Source organism: Podarcis filfolensis (assembly GCF_964270895.1).
Source record: "Podarcis filfolensis genome assembly, chromosome: 8".
NCBI lineage: Eukaryota > Metazoa > Chordata > Lepidosauria > Squamata > Lacertidae > Podarcis > Podarcis filfolensis.
Window position 1 is genome coordinate 26,775,307 of NC_139611.1, and position 22,742 is coordinate 26,798,048.

Sequence of the window (22,742 nt, forward strand, 5' to 3'; positions counted from 1 at the left end):
CTTTAATTGAGATTCCTGCATTGCTGGGGGTTGGACTAGATGGCCTTTGGGGGTCCCAACACTATGTCTGGAACTTCATGGGGCAGTTTACAACATGGAGCACATACTAAAAAAAGACAATAACTTCAAACAAAGGCCTATTTGAAGAAGAACGTTTTTGCCCCGTGCCTAAAGATACATAAGGAAAGTGCCCTGGGGAGTGTATTCCACAAACAGGGAGTCACTGCAAAAAAGGCCCTGCTGTTGTGTTGCTACTCTGTCCTCACATGCATACCCTCCAACATTTCTCCGAAGAAAATTCCAGAATGATAATGTTACTATTTATACCCCACACATCTTGCTGGGTTGCCCCAGCCCCTCTGGGCAGCTTCCAACATTGTAGAGCAGTCTCATGCTCTGCTTGGGTGGCCAGACTCAAGCAGCCAGTTGCCTGTGTTTCTAAAGGTTGGGGGTTGAAGTAGCAGGAGGGGCAGGTGCCCATTTTTCTGCGCCTGACAAAGCTGTGGATGAAGTCCTTTGCACACATTGATTCTGCTCTGTTTGAAATGCCGTGGCAGAAACAGCACGTTCCCTGCAACCCTAAGGGCTGACTCAGCTGCTCATCGAGTCACTCTTTCCAGGCCAGATCGACAATGCACTAATTTGCATAGCAGCGTCTTTCAAGGAAGCCCATTCGTGACAACGTGCTTTGCAGTTCGCAGAAGAAATAATGGAAACGAGAAGTACTTTCCCTTTTATTTCCCCTTTGCTCTACACCGCAGAGCTCTCGAAGCACTGCCCTAAATTGGGCGGTGAATCAGGGCCCCTATCCACAGGGCCCCAGCATTGGGGGAGACCTCGGATCGAGTCCTGACGCTGGCCAGCTCCCTTTTTGCTGCCCCTTTCGCCCCGGTCTTGGATTTCCTGCGGGCTTCTGAATGGTTCCTCTGAACAGCCACGCTCTTAAACAGACATTTCCTTCCTCCCATGGTGGTTTTGCCTGAAGGGCTTCCTTGTGATGGCTCTGCCCTCATTTCCCACCTGTTCACTGGGTGAAATGTTGAGGACACCCTCTGCCCTCATCGCTTTCCCCAGGGCCTCCTTCTTGCCAGGCTGCATCCTCGGCGGCCTCCTGGTAGTCTCCGGTGGCCCCTGACAGCAGTTCCTCTGGGGATCCTTGCAGATAATGGGCTCCTCATCCCGGACTTGAATGATGAGGTGGCAGCAACCCGCTGCTGCTGTGGTAAGTAGGCAAATGAAGGGAGGGCAAGTTTTGCAGGGGGTCGACAAGGGAACTGGCAATATCCTAAGGCAGTCCTACAAATCTACGGGGTCTGGCTGCCACTTGGGAATCTGAGTGCTGTTCTGGGGTCCCATGCCTCCGGAAGGAGATTGTGGAGCTGGGTTAAGGTTCAGAAATTCTGCCATGGAAATGTTCCAGGGGCTACATCGACAAATGCTGTAGCATTAGTAGTCATAGAAGCATAGATTTGTGGAGTTGTCAAATGGGTTCTTGCTAGCAGAGGGCTGCTGCGCTATGTGGAAAGGTTGCAGCATTTTGGACTTTTGAGTTTAGAGGAAAGGTAAGAGGCGATTTGATGGAAGCGAATGAATTACACCTGACATGGAGAAAACAGAGAGAGAAATTTTTTTCTCCCTCTTTCACATCACGAGAACTTGTGGATATTGAAGCTGAATGTCGGAAGATTTGGGACAGAGAAAAGAGTCCTTCACGGGGCGCATAGTTAAACTGTGGAACTCGCTGCCTCATGAAGCAGTGATGGCCACCAACTTGGATGGCTTTGAAAGAGAGGGCTATCTGTGTCTACCAGCCACAATGGCTTCTGAATTCGTGCTTCTGAATACCAGTTGCTGGAAACTGCAGGAAGGGAGAATGTTCTTGGGCTTAGGTCGTGCTTTCAGCCTTCCCAAATAGGCATCTGGTTGGCCACTGTGAGAACAGGAAGCTGGAACAGGCGAGCTATTGGCCTGATCCTTTTCTTAAGTTCTGGGACGGCCCTATTGTTAGGCAGAATGAGGCAGCTGCCTCAGGCAAGACATAATGGAGAGTAGCCTGGAGGTGTTGGAGGATGAAGGTATAGATTCTCATTTGCTGGGGTAAGTGGGTCACTGCCCAACCAACCTCAGTCAGCTTGCATCTACCTGCCTTCTTGCACCCAGTCCACACTGTGGCCCTGACTGCCAGCTTCCTCAGCCTCAGGGTTGTCTCCCCCTGCCCCCCCTACAACTCAGCAGGAAGGAGGATAGGGACAAAACCAGAATGAGTTGGCCTGTTTATCATAGGCTCTGGTGCCCCCTACTGTTGGGCTCCCCACTTTTCTTCCTACCAGCCCCAATGGGCACCAGCCACCACTGGGGCAATGCTGGACAGGGAACTTTTCCTGAACCCCCAAAGCTAGCTCCAGGGGCAGTAGAAGACACTGACTCATCTCCAGTGCTGATACTGGTTTCAGCTGCAAGCCAGGTCAGTTTCTGCATGTGGAAGGGGGTGGGGGCTGCCATTTTATCCTTTCCCCCCCCAGCAAAGCGATGGCTCTCTTGCTAGTGACATGCCCCATGATTTTCATATTATAGCATTAGTTTGGGTGGTGATGTCAGCACTCTGGAGGGGAAGGTTTATTAAATGATCTGCCAGGATCCCCTACAATTGTCAAGTGGTCCACAAAATATTTGAAGATCTATTATTTAAAGGTAAGGATAAGAGAGAGAGAGTGTGTGTCTAATGTAAAGATTGTTCCACCTTCAAGGCGATGCAACTTTTTCTGAGGGTGAGGAGCAGAGGACGCAAAACTTGGAGGAAGTTTCTAGTTGTGCTATGTGGCTTTTTTATATATATACTGAGATGCTCATCTCCAAATTCACGGTCTGAGTTTTGGAACTGAAATTTGACAAGCAAAAACACAATGGATTGTATATAGAACTAGTCCTACTCAGAGTAATGATAACTGCTAAGGCTAGAAGAGTTGTTTGGAGCAGCTTACAGGTAAAAAGCAAAAACAACCCCTGGTTATTATTTTGCTGAAAACAGCAGTGGCATCAATATTGCAGAGAGCAGCACCCACCACCAATACATTAACCAGCAGCAGGAGAATCAAATTCCTGCATTTAAAAAGTGAAAACTTTTTCTCCATTGCCTCCAGGAGGACACAAATAAAGACTCTACTCTCTACTCGTCACAAGAAATTGTGACGGAGCTTTTGGGCCCTGGCTTCTCAGACAGATACATTCTAAAATGTTTTATTGGCAGGTGTGGATTTGCTGGTGTTGGCACAATGCAAGTGGGGAATGTTTGACATCATCACAATTCTCAGAGGAGAAGTTGGAGGAGCAGGTCCCAGGGTGGGGTAGGGGGGGTTATTCATTTCAGCTCTGCTCTCGCCCACAGTGATGCGCAATCTGTCCCGCTTTGTGTAGGAGGGCTTTACAAGAACAGGGCCAGTGGAACCACAACAAGGACTCTTTCGAGGTCATGGGGTTTTTGAGGATGGCAAACTTAAGAGAGAGGAAGGGGGTGGGGAAGGAGGAGGAGGAGGAAGGCTGATGGACCTGATATTTCTATATACTATCAGCATCTCATCTGCTGCATTTGTGTGTGTTGGGATGGAAGGGTCTGTAAATTTCAGGCACCTCAATTTCTCATTTCCCCCATCATAAATTCAGTTCTTCGCATTTTGCAGCCATATGTGGTGTGTTTCTTTTAATCGTCATGAAAACTCACCAGCGTTTTAGTGCTAATTTCTCCCAGCAAAACACATTCTTCTTCTTCTTCTTCTTCTTCTTCTTCTTCTTCTTCTTCTTCTTCTTCTTCTTCTTCTACTTCTTCTTCTTCTTCTTCCAAGCTTTTCCCCCTAATGGAATGCATTTTGTCTGCTAATTTCACTAATTCCTTCACACCCTTTCCTCTAATATATGCATTTTCATAAACACTGGCTGGAGAGCCACATTGCAAAATTCAGATCAGTGCGGATTTCAAAAAAAGGAGAGCTGTGTTCCATCGGTTCATGTTTGTTTTCACCCCCCCCCCCCAGCAAAGGCAAACTCGATATATTTGGCTTTAAAGCCAAGTGGAATTGAATTTTCTCTCCATCTCTAGTAGGGGGTGGAATACGTAAAGATCAAGGCAAAGACTGGACTGCACATTAGTACATGTGAAAAAGGCTCTCGCACGAGCCAGCAACGTGCTGCCACGGCTAAGAAAGCAAATGTGGTCTTTGGCTGTGTGACAGAATCATCGCATCCAGATCATGAGAAGTAATAAGCCTGGCTGAGTTGTTCCTACCATCGTGCAACAGGGAGAGTGGGAGAAACCCCTCTCCTCCAAGACCCTCAGGTCCCCATCACTGTTCCTGCAGTGCCCCACCACTTCAGGGGCTGGACCTCTGCAGCAGCAGGCCTTTGTTGCTAAAGTCGGTTCCTCGCAGGAGAACACAGGAGCTCTTGCCTCGTCTGTGGGATTTGGAATCCTGTGTGGGGTGGTCAGAAGGCTTGGAGACGCTTAGCCTGGAGAAGAGGTTCCAATATCTGCTCAGATATTGGCTTTCTGTTGCTCCAGAGCCCAACAGGTGGAAACCACACAGAAACAGGATTTTGACAAAATGTTAGGAGAAACGTCTTCATGGTACAAGCTGTTCAACACAAGAAGGGGCTGCCTTTGCTGCTGGTGTTGGGGTCCTTTGCTGCAGGTATTTAAGCTTCCATTGCTTCCTGCATTGCAGACCCTGACTTGCACCCGGGGTGGGGATTGGACTCAGGACCGGATTAACCATTAAGCAAAATAAGCACATGCTTAAGGCATCAAGGGAAGGGTTGGGCGACACATAAATTTTCCATTGCTAGGTTTTAACATTAACGGTCCCAAATTGCTCAGCTGAGTGTTCATTTTCTCAGTCGAAGTCTATTACAAATCCCAACAGGACAACTAGGCAGCAAGGCGGACTGCATGCCTTGTCCCTGCTAAGTATAGAAGCAGATGTGTTATGTGAGATTAGTTTCGGGGGTCTGATCAAAGACTCTGCAATTAGAAAAAGTGGGAGAAAAATATTAATGAAGTGGAAGTTTACCAAAAATAATCATTATTTTCCAACTTACTTGTAGGTTTCGTTTCATTTCAGAAACTAAAATTTTATTTTACGGTTTTCTGTTGTTTATACTTTGAATTAGATATACCAGTATATGGTGGCACCAAAATCTTTTAAGTGCTATCTTAGGCCTTCTAAAGGTCTTAATTTGGCCCAGGAGGCAGTACTTTACGGCAGGGATTTAATCTGCCATCACCTCCTCCACTGCAGACCCTGACTTGCACCCGGGGTGGGAGCGGGTTGGACTAAATGAATCCCAAGGACCTCCAACATGATGATTCTTTTCTTCTCCACTGGGATTTAATTCCTTTCCCAGGCAAGTCAGACCCCGAACCTTGACGCTTTGGGGCCAAATACACTGTTTCCAGGAAGGTAAAGGATACCAAGAGATCCTTCGGGGAAAGGGCACGATTATTCTGGTAAAGAGCTGCCTCAGCAGCCGCCTGGCTTTTTCTTATCAGTCCTGGCTTGTGGTTGCAGTGCCATCGAAGGCGCAGCACATCCTGCCTGCTGAGATATTGCTTCCGGGCTTCAATACTGGGTCCCTAGGGCAGCCACCCCCAACTCTGGTGCCCTCCTGAGGCAGCTGGATTCCTACTGATGGCGCACTTGGCTAGTAGGCATGATGGCAAAGCTCTGCCTCTGCAGCAGGAGGGAGCAATGCATCTGAGCACCAGTTTCTGGAAACGGCAGGAGGGGAAAGTTCTCTGGTGCTTGAATCCGGCTTGTGGGTTCCCCACAGGCCTGGCAGCAGACCCAGAGCACAACAGCAGCATTCTCCCCTCCTGCGGTTTCTGGCAACAGGTATTCAGAAGCATTTGCCGCCTCTGATCGTGGAGGCAGAGGAGAGCTATCATGGCTAGTAGCCACTGAGAGACTGGTCTTCCAGGAATTTCTCTAATTCTCTTTTAAAGCCATCCAAGATGCAGACCCTCCAAGTGCCCCTATTTTCCAGGGACAGTCCCGGATTTACAGATGCCGTCCCGGTTTCTGATTTGATCCTGGAATGTCCCGCTTCTCCTTGGGAGAAAATGGGAATGTTCCCATTTTCATTGGAGAAATACTAGAGGGTATGGAGTTATGCGACCCCCGATTCAAGGAGATAAGTAACTCTACAACCTTTAGAAGACATATGTATAGGGAAGGTGTTTTTTAAAATGTTTGTTATATTTTTATATATGTTGGAACCTGTCCCGCTGCCGCACAATTTCTGTTCTCATCCTGAGGTAAAGTTTTTAACCTGAGGTACTTCCTGGTTAGCGGAATCTGTAACCCGAAGTGTTTGTAACTCGAGGTGTTTGCAACCCGAGGTACCACCGTAATAACTTTTTTATTATTATAGACTAGGAAGTCCCTATTTTCATTGGAGAAATGTTTAGAAAACATCTGAAGGGTGCCCCGTATAGGGAAGGTTTTTTTTTAAAAAAAAGTTTAATGTTTTGTTATGCTTTTACGTATGTTGAAAGATGATAAGAGTGGCTGGGGTAAGCCAGTCAGATGGGAGGGGTATAAATAAAATTATTATTATTATTATTATTATTATTATTATTATTATTATGGAATAGGATGTCCCTATTTTCATAGGAGAAATGTTGTACGGTATGAAGGTGGTGGCCATTCCTGCGTCCTGTGGCATGGAGTTCCATTGTTCAACTTTCTGCTGTGTGAAGGTCTTTCTGCTATCTGTCCGGAGTCTCCCAGCACTGGATATTCCACAAGTTTTAGCAATAAATGAGCAAGAACTAGGTGTGATTATTCAGTAAGCATGTGCAGAGTGCCAATTTATTTCTTATTCCTGGACTCTATTAGGAATGCCAGAAGCTGTGTCAGTCAGGCCACCTAGGTCAATATTGTCTGCAGTGACACGCAAAACGAGTGCTGTACCTTGGTTTAAGAACAGTCCGGTTTAAGAACGATTTGGTTTACGAACTCCACAAAACCGGAAATAGTGTGCCAGTTTGAGAACTTTACCTCAGTCTAAGAACAGAATCCGAACGGTGGAAGGGCACCGGCGGCGGGAGGCCTCATTAGGGAAAGCACGCCTCGGTTTAAGAACAGTTTCGGTTGAAGAACGGGCTTCCGGAACAGATTAAGTTCGTAAACCGAGGTACCACTGTACCCATGAGCCGTTATCCCTTCTCCTATTATAATTATAGAATGGTAGAGTTATAAGGGACCTCAAGGATTGTCTAGTCTGACCCCCTGCAATGCAGGAATCTTTTGCCCAGTGTGGGGCTTGAACCCACAACCTTGAGATTAAGAGTCTCATGCTCTGCTGATGGAGCTAAATAAGTTACACCCAAAGCGTGTTTGGGGTCTGTGTTGCTCTGAGCCCTGTTATCAGCTGGGCTGGCTGTTGGGGCTGTTGTGGTGACAGGGCAAGTCATTGACCTCAAACGTAAATTTCAGGTTATGGTGAGGAGTCATTTGGATTGCGACAGGCAAGACGTTGGTGGGCAGGCAGCTCTCAGCTGTCTCATCACAGACGCAAGGCCGTGTGGTGCACCTTTTCCCCTTTCTCCTTTGCAAACTTTATCGGAGTATGCTGGCAAACACCCACACCGCCAGGGTGACGCTGAACGGGGCCTTATCGGCGCCGAGCGCTGGGAGTGAGTGGGAGGGTGCTTTTGCGGGCAACTCGCGGTGTTTCCCCTGTCATATCAGATAAGGTCAACCCAAGGAGTTTTGAAAAATTACCAGCCTTTAAGAAAACCACCACCAGAGCAGCAGCAGCAAAAGGAACTACGATTCCGATCTCTTCTGCCTGTGAGATGAGCGAGAGCAGATGCTCGAAAGGCCTCGCAGGTTAAAATAAGGGGGCTTCCTTGCAACACCCCCGTTCTTGTACCAAGAATCATTCCTCATCATTGTACATTTCCCCTGTAGCAGCTCTGCTCTGCTTTCTAAATACCAGTTGCTGAAAATTGTGTGTGTGCACATACACTTTCATACTTAGGTGTACAGACCCTCCAAGTGCCCCTATTTTTCAGGGAACATCCCGGATTTACAGAAGCCACCCTGGTTTCTGATTTGATCCCGGAATGTCCCGCTTTTCTTTAGGACGTCCCTACGCGGGTGGCGCTGTGGGCTAAACCACAGAGCCTAGGACTTGCTGATCAGAAGGTTGGCGGTTCGAATCCCCGCGATGGGGTGAGCTCCCATTGCTCAGTCCCTGCTCCTGCCAACCTAGCAGTTCGAAAGCACGTCAAAAGTGCAAGTAGATAAATAGGTACCGCTCCGACGGGAAGGTAAACGGCATTTCCGTGTGATGCTCTGGTTTGCCAGAAGTGGCTTACGGTAGTCATGCTGACCACATGACCTGGAAGCTGTACGCTGGATCCCTCGGCCAATAAAACGAGATGAGTGCCGCAACCCCAGAGTCATCCACGACTGGACCTAATGGTCAGGGGTCCCTTTACCTTTACCTATTTTCATTGGAGAAATGTTGGAGGATGTGGCGTTATGCAACCCCCAAACCAAGGAGATAACTATACAACCTTTAGAAGACATATATATAGGGAAGGTATTTTTTAAAATGTTTAATGTTTTGTTATATTTTTATATATGTTGGAAGCCGCCCAGAGTGGCTGGGGCAACCCAGTCAGACTGGGAGGGTATAAATACAGTGGTACCTCTGGTTACGAATGTAATTCGTTCCGGAGGTCCATTCTTAACCTGAAACCGTTCTTAACCTGAGATACCACTTTAGCTAATGGGGCCTCCCGCTGCCACCCCACCACTGCTGCACAATTTCTGTTCTCATCCTGAGGTAAAGTTCTTAACCCGAGGTACTTCCGGGTTAGCGGAGTCTGTAATCCGAAGTGTTTGTAACCCAAGGTACCACTGTAATAACATTTTTATTACTATAGAATAGGAAGTCCCTATTTTCATTGGAGAAATGTTGGAGGGTGTGGGTGTTTCTTGTGGGCTTCCCAACAGGGCACCTGATTGGCCACTGTGACACTAAACCCCTCCTCCACCACGGAGTAATACAAATCAAGGATTCTGATGAGGCACTACAAATCCTCCAATGGGGACTGGGTGATGGCAGCCTTACATTTTTATGTATATAGGGAGATATCGCTGAAGGTTCTGTCCCAACAGTGGTGGACCTGGTTTCCTGTGTGCTTCTGAATGCCATTTTCCAGAAGCCACAAAAGCAGAGGTTGCTCTTTTGTTTGGGTCCTATCTGCAGGCATCCCACAGGCATCTGGCTGGCCTGCTGCAAGAACAGCATGGTGGACTAGATGGTACGCTGGTGTAATCCAGCAGGCTCTTCTGATGTTCTTATGCCCTCCGTGGTGCTGGTCTTCAGCTCTCATTAGCCCCAATCAGCTTAGCCTATAGCAGGCTTCCTCAACCTTGGCCCTCTAGACGTTTTGAGACTACAATTCCCAGCATCCCTGACCACTGGTCCTGCTAGCTAGGGATCATGGGAGTTGTAGGCCAAAAACATCTGGAGGGCTGAGGTTGAGGAAGCCTGGTCTATAGCCAAGGAGGCTAATGGGAGCTGAGCATCTGGACCACAGAATCAGAGAGTTGGAAGAGACCACAAAGGTCATCTTGTCCAACCCCTTGCAATGCCCAACGTGAGGCACGAACCCACAACCCTCAGAATAAGAGTCTTGTGCTTTACTGGCTGAGCTATTTATGGTGACTCCAGCATTCCTGCTCTACCCAGAATTCAACCCTACAATTCCCAGAATACAACCCTACAATTCCCCTGTCAATCCCTCCTCGCAGGGAACTCTCAGCACTTTTAACAAATGACAGTTCTCAGGATACTTTGGGGGAAAGTCATGACTGTTTAATGTGGTGTGATACTGCTTTATATAGAGTAGATTTGGCCCTAGGTTCCAGGCAAAACAGACATCAGCGCCACCTGGTGGGCATAGCCTTCCTTCACATAATGCAGGTTTCAGTGACTGCTGTCACTGCTGCAAAATTCGGGATTTGTTAGTTGGGATTGCAGCCTACCTCGCTAGTTTGATTTCATGTGCCTGTATAAACTCTGGTGGATCTCATTTCCCTCACTGAGGCATCAGGGAAAGGACAATTTAGCATGCTGTTGACATTTTGGTCTTTGTCTCCCGGGCTGAAGAAATTCCCATGGACACACTGAACAGTTTACAGGCTCCCTCCACAAAGTTATTTGTGTAATGCAGCATTTTATTTCATAAATGGATATTTTATAAAGAATATGGTCACACGTGCGCCTCTACTGGAATGTAACGCTCAAGCTAATTTATGCTTTAAATGTTTGCGATCAACGTGACTTTGGGGTTGTCAACTTGAAATCCTAGGACATTAGCAGGTAAATTCCATGTTGGGGGGGGGGAGAGAAACTACAATAATGAGGGATGGCATCCCTTTGTTCTTTACCATGCAAAATACAAAGTGGGGCATGGCTGAAAGCCTAACCCAGGGATAGGCAGGGGGCTGGATGCAGCCCAATCACCTTCTCAATCCAGCCCATGGATTATCCTGGAATCAGCGTGTTTTTACATGAGTAGAATGTGTCCTTTTATGTAATATGCATCTCTGGGTTATTTGTGGGGCCTGCCTGGTGTTTTTACATGAGTAGAATGTGTCCTTCTATTTAAAATGCATCTCTGGGTTATTTGTGGGGCATAGGAATTCGTTCATATTTTTTTTCCAAAATATAGTCCGGCCCACCACATGGTCTGAGGGACGGTGGACCGGCCCACGGCTAAAAAAGGTTACTGACTCCTGGCCTAACCCCACTTACCTAAGCCCCATTGAATTTCGAGTGTTACGCTTCTGATTTGAGTGCCACACTTCCATTTTGAGTGCCACAGTTCCGTTTTGAGTCTTACGCTGAGGTCTGTCTGTTTTTGCTATTTATTTTGCGTTTTTGTTTTTGCAGCTGTGACTGCGTAGAACCCAGTTCGGCTACTGATTGATTGATGAATTGATTGAGTGACTGCAGTACATTGTTTATTGCTTTCATTTTATGGATCAATGGTCTCGTTAGAGAGTAAAATTCATGTTAAATTGCTGTTTTAGGGGTTGTTTTTAAAAGTTTGTAACAGATTAATCCACTTTGCATTACTTTCTATGGGAAAGTGTGCCTTGGTTTTGGAACGCTTTGGTTTTGGAACAGACTTCCGGAACGGATTAAGTTTGAGAACCAAGGTACCACTGTATGTAGATTTTTAATATGTGGATATTAAAAAATAACAGCAGCAGCAGCAGAAAAGTCCATTGTAGAGAACTAAGTGATTGCAGCAAGATTCAGCTGAATGGGCAGACAGGAGAACATCTGCTTGATAAATCTGCTCTTCAAGGGATTCTCAAGCCTCCAGAGCTGCTGCACAGGCTCTTTCTCTCCATCTTTCCTCTTTCAGGCCTTTCTGATGACTCTCTTGACCTCAGGCTGCAGCTCCAGAAATCTGGGTAACACAACTCAGGACGAGCTCATAAGGAGACTCCGGAAACAAGGGACCCCAAGGAGCCTGTGGAGTTCGAAACAAGAGATGCTGATTCGCAATGGGCGGGAGTCCACACCGCCACGAAGGTGCCCGTATGGTAAGTGAGGGTGGCTACAGTCCCTCTGCAGGGATGGAGCGCTTTCAGTCTGGCTGGGGTTCCTCCTGAATCTTGTGGGCCTTGACAATGTGGGGCGGGTGAGAGCTGGTAAAAAACTACTGGGCTTGGAGGTCCAGAAGGGGCCCCTGGTCCTAACTATCTTGCATATGTGTTTTTGTTTTTTTTGCAATTGCTAACAAAATATGTATATTTCATAGCTTAGTTGGTAGAGCCTGAGACTCGTAATCTTGGGGTCATGAGTTCGAATTCCAATATCCCTGCTGTAATGGTTCTAGGGGTTGCTCGCGCGTAAGTTGTCGCCACTCCTGGCTAGGTTACCTGGTTGAACCCTTTCTGTCTGGACAGCCTCTCTCTTCCTGGCTGTCTCAATCGCTGGCAGAATCCGTCAGTGGGCGCTTCTTGAACTTCTTCCAGCAAAGAAGTTCTTTGACGCCTAGTCTCCGCCTACTCTCCCTGCGTGGAAGTCTTCTGCGCAGGGAGGGTGTGGGCAGCGGAGGACCCGTGCTCTCCCCACTGGTCTCCGGCGAGGAGTCCTGGAGCCCCCTCGCCGATTCCCCCATCTGCCCCCCTTCTCCACTGGTGCTACGCTGATTTCCTTCCCCAGCAGATGGGCTGCCTCTCTCCCTACTGGGACCCTCTCCGGCATCCCTCTGGAGCCTTCCCTCCGCCTCTGGCTCCGATGGCAGTTCCCTGACACCTGCATTGTAGGGGGTTGGACTAGATGGCCCTCGTGGTCCCTTCCAACTCTACAATTCTGTGTTCAACACATGCACACTGCTGAATGATGGCTTGCAAGCCATCTGTCATGGACAGAGCATTTCTGAGTATTTCTGAGGCTTTCTTATTACAGAGGCTAGAGACCGCTGGATCAGGCCAATGGCCCATCTGGTCCAGCATCCTGCTCTCACAGTGGCCACCCAGATGTCCATTGTGGTAAACTGGCAAGCAGGACCCATGCACAAGAGCCCTCGCCCCTCCTGTGGCTTCCAGAAGCATTGCTGCCTTCGTCTGTGGAGGCAGAATGTAGCTATCATTGCAGCTAGCAGCTGCCCATCAGTAGCCTTCTCCTCCATGAGTTTTGTCCAATCCTCTTTTAAACCCACTCAAGTTGGTGGCCATCACGGCCTCCAGTGGGAGAGAGTTCCACAGTTTAACTTTGAAGGACTTTGTTTTATCTGTCCCGAATCTTCCAACATTGAGCTTCATGGGACATCTCTGAGTTCTAGTGTTATGAGAGAGGGAGAAAAACTTCTGCTCACTTTCTCAATGCCGTGTATAATTTTATAAACTTCTTCTTCGCCTTTCCTCTAATCTAAAGAGTCCCAAACTCTGCAATCTTTCTTTGCATGTTTTCAAAAAAAGAAAGCTGGGCTTTCCAGGAAAGGCTTGAAGGTTCGAAGCCCCCTTTGGCTGCGACCTTTGGCTCCAAAAGTAATTTATTTCTCACACGATGGATGATTCTCTTAAGGTATCCAAGCTGGCCCTTTCTGGAACATGGTTGTGGTTTTTTAAAATAGAAAATGTACAAAGGGGCGTGCTTGTTTTGCAGGGAATATGTACTGGATATCACAAGAATGCGAAAAACCTGCAGACAGATGCTGTTTTGGGTGTGCATTTTGTGAAGGTAAGAATCCAGAGCAGGGTAGTTTTGAAGAGTTGGGCAGAGCTGGGTCAAGGCTGGGATGGAAGCTCCCCCCCCCCCCCTTGCATGGAAGAAACAGGGAGGAGAGGAAAAGGGTGCTGACTCCAGCCTCCTCTACTCATGCTTCCTTCCTGGACAAAACCTCCCAAAGATGTTTGATTTAACGTACAGTAAAAGCAAACTGATTAATCCAGATGCAAGCTACCAAGTCGTCGTGAAACCCTGCAGAGACTTCCAGAACACAGTGTGCGGCTGTAAGTCGGGCTACTTTGAGGAGTCCCAGTATCTTGGGCACCTGGATTGCCAGAAATGCACAGACTGCTTGTCTATGAATCGGCAAACGCAGCGGAAATGTGAGTATCCCAAAGCGCTCAATATCTGCCTTTGGATCACTGTTTCCCAAACAAGAGATAAATTAGGTACATGTTTGAACAAGAGATAAATTAAGTTTTTCTTTTCTGGTCCCCCCACCCCCCTTCTTGATAATTTTTATAGCATCAACCAGGTTACCAAAAAGAAATAGAAATGAATGAAATTAAAACCCATTGTGTGTGTGTGTGTGTGTGTGTATGTGTGTGTGTGTGTGTAGGCAAGTTGTCACAATTGCCAATGAATAATACAGCTACGTGATGCCTGCATTGCAGGAGTTTGGATTAAATGGCCCTTAGGGTCCCTTCCAACTCTACAATTTTATTATTCTTTTTTTTTAAATTATCAATTTCAACATAACAAAATATCAAAACATATCATATTCATTATTTTCCCCCTTCTCCCCCACCTCCCCATTGAACCCTCCCCCCGAGACTTCCCTCAGCTCCTCTCTCTGATTTCTCAACACATATTATTCTCTGCATACTGTAAAATTGTATAAATCCTTATATTATCCGTCCATTATGTTAACAGTCAATAAATTTGTGTATTCAAAACCTGCCAAGGAGTCCAATTTATTTTGTTGTCTTTTTAAGTAATTTGTATACAATTCTATGATTCTATGTAGGACTTTGTTAGGGCTTTGTTGAGAAATTTAGGAGAAATGTGGTTAAATGCTGAAGAATTTAAAATAATAATAATAATAATAATAATAATAATAATAATGGCAAGCCGATGCAGAAATGTGATGAACTCAATGTAAGATTGGAGAAACGGGAAACCAAGAATATCCAAAACTGATGGCCTTGTCCATCCCTAGAAGAGAGGAGACTAGTAGAGCTGTATTCAAATGGCTGGCTGTACCGAAATCCTAAACTGGTCCCGAAACCGATTACCATGGGGCTTCTCTTTCCTTGCAGGCTCCCGAAAGGCGAACACAGAGTGTGGAGACTGCCTGCCTGGCTTCTGCCTATCTGGAGAAAGCTGCCAGCCATGCCCAACGTGAGATTTCCTTGGTTGTTCTTGACTTCCTTCCTCCATGGGGAATTCTGAGGGAGGGGTGGAAACTAGAAGTGAGGCCTGGTTTTCCCTTTGGCTAAAGGTCTCCCAAGAGGGCTGCCACGTTCTCAGCCATATTTTATTTAAAGAACCACACCAAAATAGGGCGGGGGATGCTCTCTCTATTGTTCCTTGCTTAGCAGCCTCAGTTTCCTGGTTCCCTTGCTAAAAATGTGTGAGTGTGAGATTTGCTAGCCATATTCAGCACCTTCCCCTGAGGATCTCTGAAAGTTAAATCTTTGAGCACAGAACAGACCCATTCTGGACTCTTCCAGATAACTTTTTATCGAGCTTTCATCCTGATTGTTTTCCCATATATGAAATCAGCTGCTTATTGAGTATTCACTCTGATTTGTTTGCATTGCACCAATGGATTGAGATCCTCCACTTTCCATTCCATTTCCCACCACTTTCCGTACTGCAGAAAGTCCAGGGTTGGATTTTTTTGGGGGGGTTTTAAGCAGGTTTGTGCAGCAAGTCAATTTCAGCTGCACAACCTGAATTTGATGTTCCATGACTTGCAAAACAGCCGTCTGGAAGCAGCCCTGGTCTGTCATGCAAATTCATCACTGGCACCTGCCAGTCGACGCTACCCATTTAGGACTGTTTGATCACTGGTTCATTCTCTTTTTCAAGTATATTCCTTTGGAGAATCAGCCCTGGACTTTAAATTATTGGCAGTCAGCTGGGTTGGGAAATAAACCAACATGGCGGGCAGCAAATGTAATGTCAATGGTGATGTGGACAGTAAGAATTCAATGAGAATTGCAATGTTCCAAGCTCATCCCTGTCTTCGTCATTTTAGTCAGGGGGTGCCAGTAAGCTCCACATAAAATCTTTTGTAAATTTCTTTGATTTTTATGTATGTATTTATTTATTTTGCAAAAAGCAACCAATAATTTTTATCAAAATCATCATCACCATTAGAGATTCAGGTAGGTAGCCGTGTTGGTCTGACACAGTCTAAATAAATAAATTAAAAAATTGTCCAGCAGCACCTTGGAGACCAGCTAAGTTTGTTCTGGGTATAAGCTTTCATGATATACTTCAGTTACACTGAAACAGAAGTATCTGAAGAAGTGTGCATGCACACGAAAGCTTATACCCAGAACATACCCATAGAGATGCTGTGGATGAGTCTCTCTTAAATTCTCAAGTGCCCTTATGTTCTCTTTGTCATACAACACAAAGCAACCCTCAGCACATCATTTCCCTGTCCTTTGTAATGCTTGTACCCAGGCATAGCCTACAAATTCTCTCCATTCCTGCAGTTTCTTATTATGCTTACTGTCTCTGTGTTCTTAGTTCAGCTCCAAGCCCTCTCTAGCTCCCTCCTATCAGCTCGGAAGCCTCCGCCATTAACATATAAGTCCCTCTCCAAATGTCTCTGGTGTCCCCATTGCCACCACCACGGCCTTGGGCCTCTTTGTGGGCTCACAGCTGAGTTCTGCTCTACCCAGTTTTGGTGACCTTGAATGCTGAGGCCAGCCTTCCTCAACGTGGTGCCCTCCAGATGGTTTTGTATTGCAGTGCCCTTCCTCCCTTACCGCTCTTTTGTCATGTTGGCCAGGCTGGTGGGAGTTGGAGAAAGCCATGTTCGGGAAACCTGGTTAGCATCCTTATCCCGTAGGGATGTGTTACCCCAAGCTAGACATTCTCCACCTTTTGTCCACCCCCAACAGACCCCTTTCTTTCAGTCCCCTGCATTGCCACCCTTCTGTTTGGGGGCTTAAGCCCCACTGGTCTGCAATCTACAAGTGGAGCCTGTCCCTTTCTGTCTATGATCTGCTTGTCTCGAAACACACCCTGCTCCTGCACGCTGCCTACCAAATCGAACTCTATTCTGCTGACACCCACCTTCTCTCACGCAGACATCAGAAGCTCTCCATCCCACCTCCTGCTTATTTGACCCCAGGAAGCATTTCTGTAAGGGCTGCCTTTGGATTTCAACAGACTACCTAGAAACTTATTTTATCTTTCCCCTCCAGAGCAAGATTATGGTCTAACTCTGATGCCTCACGACTTCCGGTACCCACCACCCCAAGCAGGCAAGTCCCCACACGATCACCTGCCCCTCACAAAGTGATCTCTCCCTGAATCACTTTGTCATCACCCAATAAACAGGTCGCTGTGATGAAAGCAGGGGTGGTCAAAAGAAGCCTCTTCCCACCCCTTCCCTTTCCAACTGTAACACAACAGCCCTGCAGTGCGGCCTGGGAGAATTGTCTGGGAGAATGGGCTGCCTTTGTGGCCTATATTTACCTAAAGGACTTAACTCTTTTTGTCTTCCAGCAAGAGTCCCAGAACTGAAATCTGCGGCAAGGACTGTAAATTTGGTAGGTCATGGCAATCCCAGGATATGTCACTCCTGGTGTTATGAGCTCAGTTTAGTGTTTATTGGAGGGGTGTGGGTAACCTCAGGGTCAGGGGCCAAATGCAGCACTCTGCCTGGCCCTTGGGAGTTTCCCCTGGTTGTGCCTCACAGTAGCCTGACTTTGCACCTTCCTGGAGTACTTTGGCTTGACTGCAATGCGTCTATGGCCTGTGACTGTGCCTTCTGCTTGTCTGGATGATGGAGAAAGGGGTGTTTATGTGCATGGAAACCTGTTTCTTGTGCGACTGAAACATAGCCTATGATAGGGCTGTCATATTTCAAGAAGTGAAAATATGGACGCAAACAAATTGTTGACTTAAAAAAAAATTCCCCTCCAAAATGCAAGTTTTCGGTTATGTTGCCGGAAATCCAGGACAAACTGCCGCTTTTTGGACATTCCACCCAGATATCACTTCTGCCACTGAGATCCCAGTTAATGTCTGGGAAAATCTGGACATATGGCAACCCTAAGCTCTAAGATAGTAAGGTAAGTGTCACAGGTTCAGTCCTCAATGGCTTTACAACTGGGTTGGGCAAATTTGTGAAGAAGTTAAATGTGTGTTACATTAGGGTTGACATCCTTCTGGGTTCAGCCACACATTGCCAGGATTCGGCCGTCGGAAACAGTGTCTGGGGGGAAATCGCTTAAATGTCCAGGAAAATCCGGACGTATGGCAACCCATGTCAGAAGTGTAGATTTTTGGCAAATTTCCTTAAAAATAGCTCAGAAACAACTTCTTCTTCTTCTTCTTCTTCTGCTTCTTCTTCTTCTTCTTCTTCTTCTTCTTCTTCTTCTTCTTCTTCTTCTTCTTCTTCTTCTTCTTCTCCTTCTTCGCTCAACAACTGTTGCATCCAGATTTTCACTTTTTGAAATGGTTAAATGGGACCGCCATGCCACTTTTGTTCAGGTTGAGCCAGTACAGTACAGAGGTTAGAGTGCTCAGCTAAAACATGGGAGAGACCAGGGTTCAAATCCCCACTCAGCCATGAAGCTCACTGGGTGACTTTGGGTCAGTCACTGTCTCTCAGTCTAACCAACCTCGCAGGGTTGTTGTGTGTGTGAGGGAGGGGAAGGTGAGGCAGAATCATGTATGCCACCTTGAGCTTGAATAACAGTGAGACTGGAGAAGCCAGTATAAGTTGCAATTTCAGTTGCATTTGGGGAAACCGCTTGAGGCATCCATTGTGTTGAGCTCCTTCAACTGCTTCTGTTTGATTTGCTCATTGCGGACAGCTGGAAGTTTGTAAATTTGTGATAATATACCTGATTTTCAATGGGGGGAGGGTTTGAATAATTTCGATTGCAACTGTATGTGCCCATGCACTGCGGTAGTACAATGTCTGGGGAGCTTGGCCAAGGCTAGGTGTTTGATTCCTCACTTTTTGGTCTCTTCCTGCGTGTCTTCTAAGCTATAGGTGTCTGCGGATGCTTGATGCTTCTGGCAGCGGCCTTCATTGTGTACTGTATAAGGAGATTTGCCCCCCATGCTGAGAAGAGCTACTCCACATCTCCATGCGTCCAGACTGGCCAGCCTACCAAACACCTTTGCAATGGTAATCCTAAGGTGGAAACAGGACCGGTCCTGCCATTTGGGTAGACCGGTCCAGCCATTAGGGGCTGTAGCTGCAGACCCTCCTCCAGTCCATTCACCTCTGTTGGGGATGGGAGCTGTGTGCCCCACAAGCCAACCATCTGCCCTCTCAGCTGGTTCACTGAAGTTCAGTAGCCCCAGGCTGTTGCTAAAGTAAGATTCAATCAGTCAGCCTGAACAGCTTCTACACATGGAACAGGGCAGGATGGGATCCTATCCTCTGCCTCAGGCAGAAAAATGTCTTGGGCTGGCTCTGAGTAGGAAAGTCCTCCCACGGGGTGGTCACATCAACCACACATGTAAAGTGCTTCAGACTGATTACAATAAAAAGATCAATCCGTATAAGTCCAGCTGTTGCAATTATACCCGTTTTGCAGATAAAGAACTGAGGCTGAAATAATAACAGCTCGCCTAAGCTGGCAAGGGAGTTAATGAAAAGAGTTCAATGCAGAGAGGAATTGACTGTTAAACCACTTGGAGAATTGTAGTTCTGTGACCGGGGGAGGGGGGAAGGGTCCTCTTACTGACTCCCAGCACCCTCCACGAACTACAGTTCCCAGGATTCTTTTTTTTTCTCTCTCTCTCCAGTCATTTACCATATTTTTCTGTGTATAGCACACCTCCCATTTTTGGGGACTAAAAATTAAGAAAATGGGGGGAGATTGGCCCCGTGTATAAGACTACCCCCTGTTTTTAACATTCTTTAGTAAAGAAATCTAGTCTTATACACGGAAGAGTACGGTATATTAAATCTCCAAAAATATTCCAGAATGTTTTTTAAAATGTATAAAGTTTCTTCTTGACTTCCTACCCCCCTTTCCTGATGTTTGTTTTTTTTAACTCCATTTTATTAGCTGTTTTACAACACATGCATTTTTACTCGCTAAACTCCAGTATCATTAATTCTTTCATTAATCCACCGCTTATATTTCAAATCCTGCCAGCGACTTCATATAGGGGTGATACTTTAACAGATAGTCGATCAATGGTCTCCCATCCTCCTTGGACTCCTTGGATCCTCGTTATGGCCTCTTAATCTGGCAGTTAATTTTGCCATTTCAGCCCAGTCCATCATTTTCATAAGCCATTCTTCCTTCCTTGGTAATCCTTCCTCCGTCCACCTCTGTGCATATAAAGTTCTAGCTCCTATTACACTTCCCATAATTCTTTTGAGAGATGCCATGACAATCTCAAATGCTTTAAATGTTCAGTGCGGATGGGCCCTTTTCCTAGCAACCTAACCACTAAAGGTGTAGCAAACTTAGCTGTCAACCTTCCCTTTTTTTGCGGGAAATTCCCTTATTCCAGTGCCGTTTCCCGCTGCTTCCTGCTGCTATCCCGGATTGTTAGATATCCCGTAGACTGTCCCCGGGACAGGTGAGGCTGCTGATCCCTTACTTTTGAGGCTGCTGATCCCTTATTTTCAAATCTGAAAGTTGACAGCTATGGTAGCAAATATCATGTCCAGCACATGCAGAAGCTCTCCAAGAATTTCGACGTGCCCATTGCTCTCAGAGACTAGTGTCTACGCCCCTTGAGACTTTCTGCTGCAGCTGGAAGATGCCCCCAGAGCCTTGCGGTTGGTAAAGCCAAATCTTTTGTTTTTGCAGGCACGGTGCAGATGCCCCCCCTGTTTCTCCATTCAGAGCCTCCCGCCGCATCCCTCGCCGAGAAAGAGAAACTGGTGAATGGAGCGCCCCCGATCTGTGGTTTGCTGCAAGGCAGAAACATGTACGCCGTGATTGACGCTGTGCCAGTCCGGCGCTGGAAAGAGTTTGTGCGGGGTCTGGGCCTGCGCGACAGGGAGATTGAGCTGGTGGAGCTGGAGCACTCGCAATTCCGCGAGCAGCAGTATGAGATGCTCAAGCGCTGGTGCCAGCAGCAGGGGCCCTCGACAGACGCCATCTTCACCGTCCTGGAGAGCATGCAGCTGGGCGGTTGTGCCCAGGAACTGAGGGAGCAGCTGCACGCCAACAGCTAGCAGGAGAGCCCCTGAGATGGGGTGGGGGCAAAGATCTGGGCTATGCTGTTCCCCACTCCATCTCAGACAGACTTGCGCTGCGGCAAAGGAAACAGAGAGGTCCAACCTCATGGAAGGGGCACTGCAGGTATAGAACTTTGCAGTGACATTGAAATCCTACTCCAGGTATTCTGGAACATGTGTAGTGCCTAAGACACTGAGCTGCAACCCAAGGATGATGCAGTTCCAATGGATATTCCAGGTGGCCCCTGAGATAGGGAGATAATACTTCATCTACCTTACATGCCGGTAGATGTAACGTTTGCTGAGATTATGTATGCGAAATGCTTTGCGCACACAAAAATGCTCTAAGGTACTATTAATGATTCAGCAGGACACCTTGCTACAAATTATGGCCAAGACCTATGCCTCAGGGCTTGGCTGCCCACAGGAAGGCTGAGACAACCAGAATATTACTCTCCCACAGCCCCTTGCCCACCCGCCACTCACCTCTCGGCCCTTCTGCAAGTTTCCTCTCAGTCAAACCAGCCTTCTGATTTCTTCAGTGTCCAGTATTCCATGACTGAGCCTCCCCACTCAGGAGTTGGAATGTTCAGGAACATTCTGTGACCTCACAGGAGGTCACCCAATGGCTGGCAAGAGTGCCAGGAGCCTGTTTTGAAAAATGTATTTATGTGTTTTCACTATGTCAATTCTAACGCACTTTAACAATCAGGGGCTCGTGATTCTGAACCTGACTGAGCCCTGAAAAGATACACGTGATGGTCCTAGGAGCTCCTAGTTTTCCCACACCAGGAAGTCTGCAATTTGATTGGCTTTCACTGTTTTTTGTTAAGTGGCCAAACACAGGGCAATCTCCAGGCGTCTTGCAATCTAGTTTAATCATGTTCCAAATCCCATCAAATGCCCGAGTGAAGAGGAGGGCTTAATCAGGTTCTAAGAAAATGTCAGTGTCGGCACCAGGCAGGGCTCACTTGGGAAAGAATTCTGCAGGTGGGGGGGTCACCACAGAAAAGGCCCTGTTCCTCACTGCCATGCCTTAAAACTCTCTCTGAGCCAGCCCACAGAGAAGGACCTCAGGTGATGTTCATAAGGGTTGTCAAGAGAAGTGGTGGTCTACCTGCAGACTAAATAGTGTGTCTGTAGGCCAGAGGGAGCTCAGCATAAGAACTTTAGTACAGCCTTCAGGATGAGGCCAATGGCCCATCTAGTCCAGCAACTTGTACACACCAGATGCCCTGGTGGTAAACCCTCAAGCACATATTTTGCATGGGGGGGGGGCTCAGGTGCCGTTCCTGCCATCTCTAGGGGTTTTTGGGAAGACCCTTGCTGGAGACACTCCTGCCAGTCAGCTAGGCGGACCCAAAGGTTTGGCTTCCTGTGTTTTTATGCATAGAAAGAAGAGAATAGACAGCTAGCTGTTGAGGATCCTCTAGCTTTCAAATTTCTGGTCTCGAGCAGCGAATTGGGATTCGAGGGCCGCCATCCAAATCCAGGATGCTGCAGTATTGCTATTTATGAAACACCCAGTTCTCTGCCATTTTTCTGGTGCTACATTTCCAAGGCCATTTTCAGAATTCCCTGCTGGTTGCAGCAACTGGACACTGCAGGCGCATCAAGCTGAGTTGTGGATATTGTCATTTAAATTTGAACTAGAGACTACCAGCTCTCGCGCTCACTGCCATGGCCACTGGAATTGGGTGCTGGTTGAATGCTAAACTTCCTGGGCTTAGAGTTTTGTTTTGAACAATTGAGAGGTATATACATTTTGTTAGATTAAAAAAATGCTCCACACCTCCGCCTACGACTCCCTTCCATTCCCTCTCTGTTCAGAAACCCTTTCCACCATGGCATCGTTATTTCAGTTTCAGGAAATAAAATAAAAAGAAATGATATGCTCTACGTTATTAAATATTACTTCTGTGTCCAGAATAACAGCTGCCTATTTTGTGTGTGGTTAATAGGCCCTTGGTGGCTGATCCAGAGGGGGTTAGTTATCCCTAGGTCCCATTGAATTCAGTGGAGGCAAAGTGAGTCACACAACAGGGGCAAGGGGAGGAATTCTGGCTGGTTCATA

At 47.0% G+C, this 22,742-nt stretch overlaps 1 protein-coding gene across 2 annotated transcripts; it reads left to right on the forward strand.

Annotated features, from left to right (window-relative positions):
* The first annotated feature begins 699 nt into the window (after positions 1-699).
* TNFRSF25 (TNF receptor superfamily member 25) lies at positions 700-22,457 on the forward strand. Of its 2 annotated transcripts, none has more exons than XM_083628877.1 (9): positions 700-1,222; positions 11,447-11,627; positions 13,198-13,272; positions 13,485-13,643; positions 14,580-14,661; positions 16,707-16,770; positions 17,015-17,054; positions 18,503-18,646; positions 20,295-22,457. In XM_083628877.1, the coding sequence occupies exons 1-9, from the start codon at positions 1,190-1,192 to the stop codon at positions 20,663-20,665; spliced, it is 1,149 nt and encodes a 382-aa protein (XP_083485003.1). In that variant the 5' UTR covers positions 700-1,189; the 3' UTR covers positions 20,666-22,457. The 2 variants fall into 2 exon arrangements, with proteins under 2 accessions (XP_083485003.1, XP_083485004.1); XM_083628878.1 differs by having other exon boundaries at positions 713-1,222; positions 11,475-11,627.
* Positions 22,458-22,742: the final 285 nt, after the last annotated feature.